Raw genomic sequence first — 5,197 nt, 5'->3', positions numbered from 1 at the left:
GCCTGGAAAACACGGCCGGAAACTCGCAAAACACCAGGATTTTACCCCCGGCGAGCCGCCACCACCACCCAACCCCGCCGCGCGCGTCCGCTCCACAGAAAATAATGCATCTCCGTCGTTTTTCCGCCCGTCGCCACATTCACAACCCCACGAGTTCCACACCTTCCTCCGTCCCCTCCCCGGCGAAGTGCAGAATCTTGCTCTCGCCGACTTCCCCAGACACTTACAGACAGTGAAGTAGAACTACTGCCTGCTCGCTCGCAGTAGCTGCAGCTGCAGTGGTGGTCGTGGCATGGCTTCTTCCGTCGCGCCCGCGTCGTGCGCGCTGCCCCTGCATCCGAGGGTGGCCACGGCGGCTGCCGCGGCGGCAGGCCCCTCCTGCCGCGTGCTGCTCGCCTTCACGGCGCCCCGCTCGGCCGCGTCGGTGCGCCGGGCGGGGATTCTCGCGCCGCTCCGGTGCTCGCCGCTCGAGGATCCCGGCGCCACCGGCAGGGACGAAGGGGGGAAGGAGAAGGGGGGCGTGAGCAAGCGGGTGCGCGGGAGGCCCATGTGGAGGCGGATCCTCTTCGCCTCCAAGAAGACCCGCAGCATCATGATTCTCAACGCCCTCACCGTCATCTACGGTAATACCTACCTTAGTACCTTCCTTGATCTCTCTGCAGTTCGTACGATACGCTCAAGGTGTTAAAAATGGCGGCCTCATGGATTGGCACAAGCAACAATTCTCCATTGTCCAGTAGCGCAACTTTACTAGGAAAAGTCTGTGATCTGCTCCCTCCGTTTCTAAATATAAGACTTTTTAGAGATTTCAATAGGGACTACATGTTTGTAGAGTTGTAGACACATTTTAAAGGGTAGATTCACTCGTTTTGCTCCGTATGTAGTTCATATTGAAACATCTAAAAAGTCTTATATTTAGAAACAGAGGGAGTAGAATTCAGTATCAATCATGAAACTCAGTGTTTGACAACTTCCTTTTCTTTGTTCCTATTTTCTGCAGCAAGTGATATTCCAGTTCTGAAAGAGGTTGAAGCCCTCACAGAACCTGCTGTTTTCAACATGGTGCGCTTCGTTATCGCGGCCATCCCCTTCCTACCATTTGTGATACGCGCATTTGGCGATCGCCGTACACGAAATGGGGGATTAGAGCTAGGAGTTTGGGTTAGTCTAGCGTACCTTGCTCAAGCAATTGGGTTGATCACATCTGAAGCTGGGCGAGCATCCTTCATTGCAGCCTTCACAGTACGCCCTCCTGCACAGCTATTTTGCTCTGTTGTAATGATGGAATTGGCACATGTTGTGGAGATATCTAAAAGAATCCTGTGTGAGCACTGAACAGGTGATAGTTGTGCCTCTAATTGATGGCATTTTTGGCGCCTCAATCCCCATGCTGACTTGGTTCGGGGCCATAGTATCGATTATTGGTGTTGGCCTGCTAGAATGCGGTGGCTCTCCTCCTTGTGTAAGTACTACGCATTTAGTCGTGTTCCTTACACAGTAGCTCTTGTTAGCTTATTCAGTTGTCCTCATAATGGAATTCAGAATTTACTAGTACAACACTTCAATATCCTATTTTGTGTAGCTATCAACAGTGATACTCTGAATAAATATTTTTCCAATAGCAATGTCCAACCAATTCAAAGCACTCCATCGTTTTGTTGAAAGAGAATTGAGATCGTCTTTTCAGAGATTTGGTTATAGTATATAATTTTCATCTGTCTTGACAAAGAACATAATTTTGATTTTGCAATCCTCTGTTGTTGTTTCCAAAGATTGGTGACGTGCTGAATTTCTTGAGTGCGGTATTTTTCGGGATCCATATGCTTAGAACGGAGCAAATATCGAGAAGTACAGACAAGAAGAAGTTCATGGCTCTACTTAGCTTTGAGGTTCATAACTGAATTGTGTACTTGCAGTCTCCGATATTCACTATGCTGCTGTAATCATCTTGGTCAGAAATGGGAACCACCTAACTGACCATCTATCGTTCAGGTCCTTGTTGTGGCTTTCACCTCGATAGTCTGGTTTTTGCTCAAAGATGTCTTTGCTGAGGTCCACGATTCCAGCTTTGAATCATTGACTTTTGGTACGCTTTGGGATTCGGCGGCTTCTTTTCCTTGGATACCGGCACTGTACACCGGAGTCTTTTCAACGGGGTTATGCATGTGGGCAGAGGTTAGCCTACTTTTGAGAACCTTGTAGTAGTTTCATGAACAGTCTGGAGAAGTTTAATTTATGAGATCATCTTACATGTGTGTCTGTGCGCAGATGGTAGCGATGGCCCATGTTTCAGCAACTGAAACTGCAATCGTTTATGGGCTAGAACCGGTATGGGGAGCCGCATTCGCTTGGTTTCTCTTAGGTGAAAGATGGGACAATGCTGCATGGATTGGAGCTGCCCTTGTACTATGTAAGCTTGATGCTGCTGTCCGCTTTGTTCTGTGCTCTTGTAGTTGCATTTTGATATTCAGACAGACAATACCTTAATGAAAGTGTTCATATTAACCTGTCACAACAAAATCTTCAAGCTAACTGAATATAACTTGACATCCTTTTCATCAGGTGGAAGCCTTACTGTACAGCTATTCGGGTCAGCTCCCGAAAAATCCCAGAAAGTTGAATCGCGCAGCGGGAATACATTTGAATCCCCACTGGAACGGCAGAACCGATTGTCGCTATCTGCTATCCCCGTCGATTCCAGGAAGAACATAGGGAGCCAATTAGAGAGGTAAATCTTGCCTCTTGGCTGTCAACTGCTTCACCAGTTATCCATTTCCTGTGCTCTTTTGTGCTGTCACTAGCATATTTTACTTTTCTTAAGTTCTATTTATATTTTCTGTAAAACAGGAAGGATAAAACATTGTAGCCCAAAGTCAAGGGAGTAACGCATCATCCGAAGAAAGTGTCAAGATTGCAACTGTATGTATACCAAAACAAGAGGCCTTATATCTGGCACATGCTTTGGTTCATCAAGTAGATGCGAGTGCAACCGGCGTTTGCTCTACGAGAAAGTTTGCTATTCCATGATCTCGGAGGTTAGTTGCCATTTAGGGCATAAACTGGACTAACTAGTGACTAGAGATAATCTAGTGCCCAGTATATATTAGAAAATGTGGCATTACTGGCTGGAAACTCCGAGCCGGTGGTTTACCTTGTATATGCTACAGCATGCCGGTGTGAAGTGGCAATATAAATGGTAACATTGTGTAGATTCCATGTAAATAAATATATTTAACATAGCAAAGATGATAGTGAAGGATTACATGTAATTGTATTGAACATGCTACCGTTGTTGTCAATGTTGCAAGTCAGTTGGTAGGTGTACTGGTTTAAATATTTAAATTGGATCTTAGCTTTGGACAGTCACTTACGATCTGCTTTTATGTTCCATTTTGTATTTATTTTTTTGCGGAAGTTCCATTTTGTAGTTATGTTCCTTTTTTGGTGGAAGTTCCATTTTATGTTCCATTTTGTAGTTAAGTATGTTCCTTTTTTTTTTGCGGAAGTTCCATTCATATTCCATTTTGTAGTTATGTAGTTCTGAAATTATCATAGTACCTTACATGAGTATTTCTTCAGACGCATACATTACATGTAACTGTATTGAACATGCTACCATTGTTGTTAATGTTGTAAGTCTGTTGATAGGTGTACTGCTTTAAACCATTTAAATCGGATCTAGCTTTGGACTGTCAATGATGATCTCCTTTTATGTTCCATTTTGTATTTATTTTTTTGCGGAAGTTCCATTTTGTAGTTATGTCCTTTTTTTGGCGGAAGTTCCATTTATGTTCCATTTTGTAGTTATGTGTTCCTTTTTTTTTGCGGAAGTTCCATTCATATTCCATTTTGTAGTTATATGTTCCTCTTTTTTTGTGGAAGTTCCATTCATGTTCCATTTTGTAGTTATGTACTTCTGAAATTATCATAGTACCTTACATTATTATTTCTTCAGACGCATACGTTACATGACTTTGGAATGCAAGACACATAATTTTCATGCTTTTTTACATAACAAAAATAACGATTTCATCATATGTAAGTCATAAAATGCATACTTCGCATTGAGCCATCTACTTCCATAAAATGCAATTGTTCCAATCTTGGCAGAAATTTAGGGATTCCAACTTCTTTTTTTATGAACATTTAGGGATTCCAACTGTTTCATTTTTATCTATTTTTTGAGCAAATCCAACTGTTTCCTTCACATATGAGATTTTCTCCATCTTCATTAAGGGCCTTCCGAGACATGGTGTACTTTTTTAGAATAGCCCAACATAGGTCTTCTTGGATTAGTGGCTTTTTTAGAACATCTTGGATTAGTGGAGGATTGGGATAGATTGGGCCACGCCGTGTCGTCCAGGGCTTAGCAAGAACATAGCAGTGTAGTCTTTGCGTATGGCCCGATCTGATCTGACCTGGGCTCGAATCCTATGAGGCAGGCCGAATGAGCTGCTTCGTAGTGAAACGGCCCAATAATACTCGCACTCTAAAAAAAAATAGTCGCAGTGCAAAAATAAATGATGGCATGCCCCCATGCAGGATCGAACTACAGACCTTCAGTTTACAAGACTGACGCTCTACCACTGAGCTATAGGGGCCATTTTGCTACTTTTCCCATAGCTACCTCAATCGTTTTCACCCATTTCATTTCCTCAGACAGGTCGGCAGCTCGAGACAGACCACACTGCCCAACCCAACCCAATCGTCGGACTACTATAGGTCACGTCGTTCTGCAAACAAAACCACAGCGCATTTGAAACGGAAAAACCACCAGCAGCACAGTGCGGCAGTAGTACATCACAGTGGTCCTGCCCCTGCATGCCGTCCCTGATCTCTCGGAAAGGCGCGGTCGCCCTGGAGCAGCTTGTCGTTTGGAGAGGGCCAGAGCTCCATGCATGCATGCACGCATATGTAGTGTATCATCCTGCATGTGACTGACAGGCAGCCTCCCCTCTCATCCCGTGCCATTCCATTAACAAAACACGGTGGGGGCTCCCCCGCTCTGCGCCGCTGCGGCGCAACGCGGCTCGGTCGGTCGGTCGACGCATCCTTCCCGGCCCCGTCGCCCCTCCGCCCCTCGCCCAGATCCAGATCCGCCGCAGCGTAGTCGCCCACCCCTTGACACAACCAAATCTCATCTCATATGAACGGAAGAGGAGAGCTGAGAAATCACCAGCCAAGTTGCACCTAGTAA

General features: G+C 45.2%; 1 protein-coding gene and 1 non-coding gene across 3 annotated transcripts; one reads left to right on the top strand and one right to left on the bottom strand.

Moving 5' to 3' along the window:
• Positions 1–3,362, top strand: LOC123087139 (uncharacterized). Of its 2 annotated transcripts, XM_044509052.1 has the most exons (8): positions 5–623; positions 1,001–1,242; positions 1,340–1,462; positions 1,773–1,889; positions 1,993–2,175; positions 2,269–2,410; positions 2,563–2,728; positions 2,848–3,362. In XM_044509052.1, the coding sequence occupies exons 1-8, from the start codon at positions 293–295 to the stop codon at positions 2,864–2,866; spliced, it is 1,323 nt and encodes a 440-aa protein (XP_044364987.1). In that variant the 5' UTR covers positions 5–292; the 3' UTR covers positions 2,867–3,362. The 2 variants fall into 2 exon arrangements, with proteins under 2 accessions (XP_044364988.1, XP_044364987.1); XM_044509053.1 differs by lacking the exon at positions 1,773–1,889 and having other exon boundaries at positions 1–623.
• A 1,167-nt stretch (positions 3,363–4,529) lies between these two features.
• TRNAT-UGU (transfer RNA threonine (anticodon UGU)) lies at positions 4,530–4,601 on the bottom strand. Its single transcript has one exon. It is a non-coding gene; the product is annotated as a tRNA-Thr (tRNA).
• Between the last annotated feature and the right edge of the window lie 596 nt (positions 4,602–5,197).

Source organism: Triticum aestivum, chromosome 4A (genome assembly GCF_018294505.1).
Source record: "Triticum aestivum cultivar Chinese Spring chromosome 4A, IWGSC CS RefSeq v2.1, whole genome shotgun sequence".
Lineage (NCBI taxonomy): Eukaryota > Viridiplantae > Streptophyta > Magnoliopsida > Poales > Poaceae > Triticum > Triticum aestivum.
This window is presented reverse-complemented; position numbering and strand designations above follow the sequence as displayed.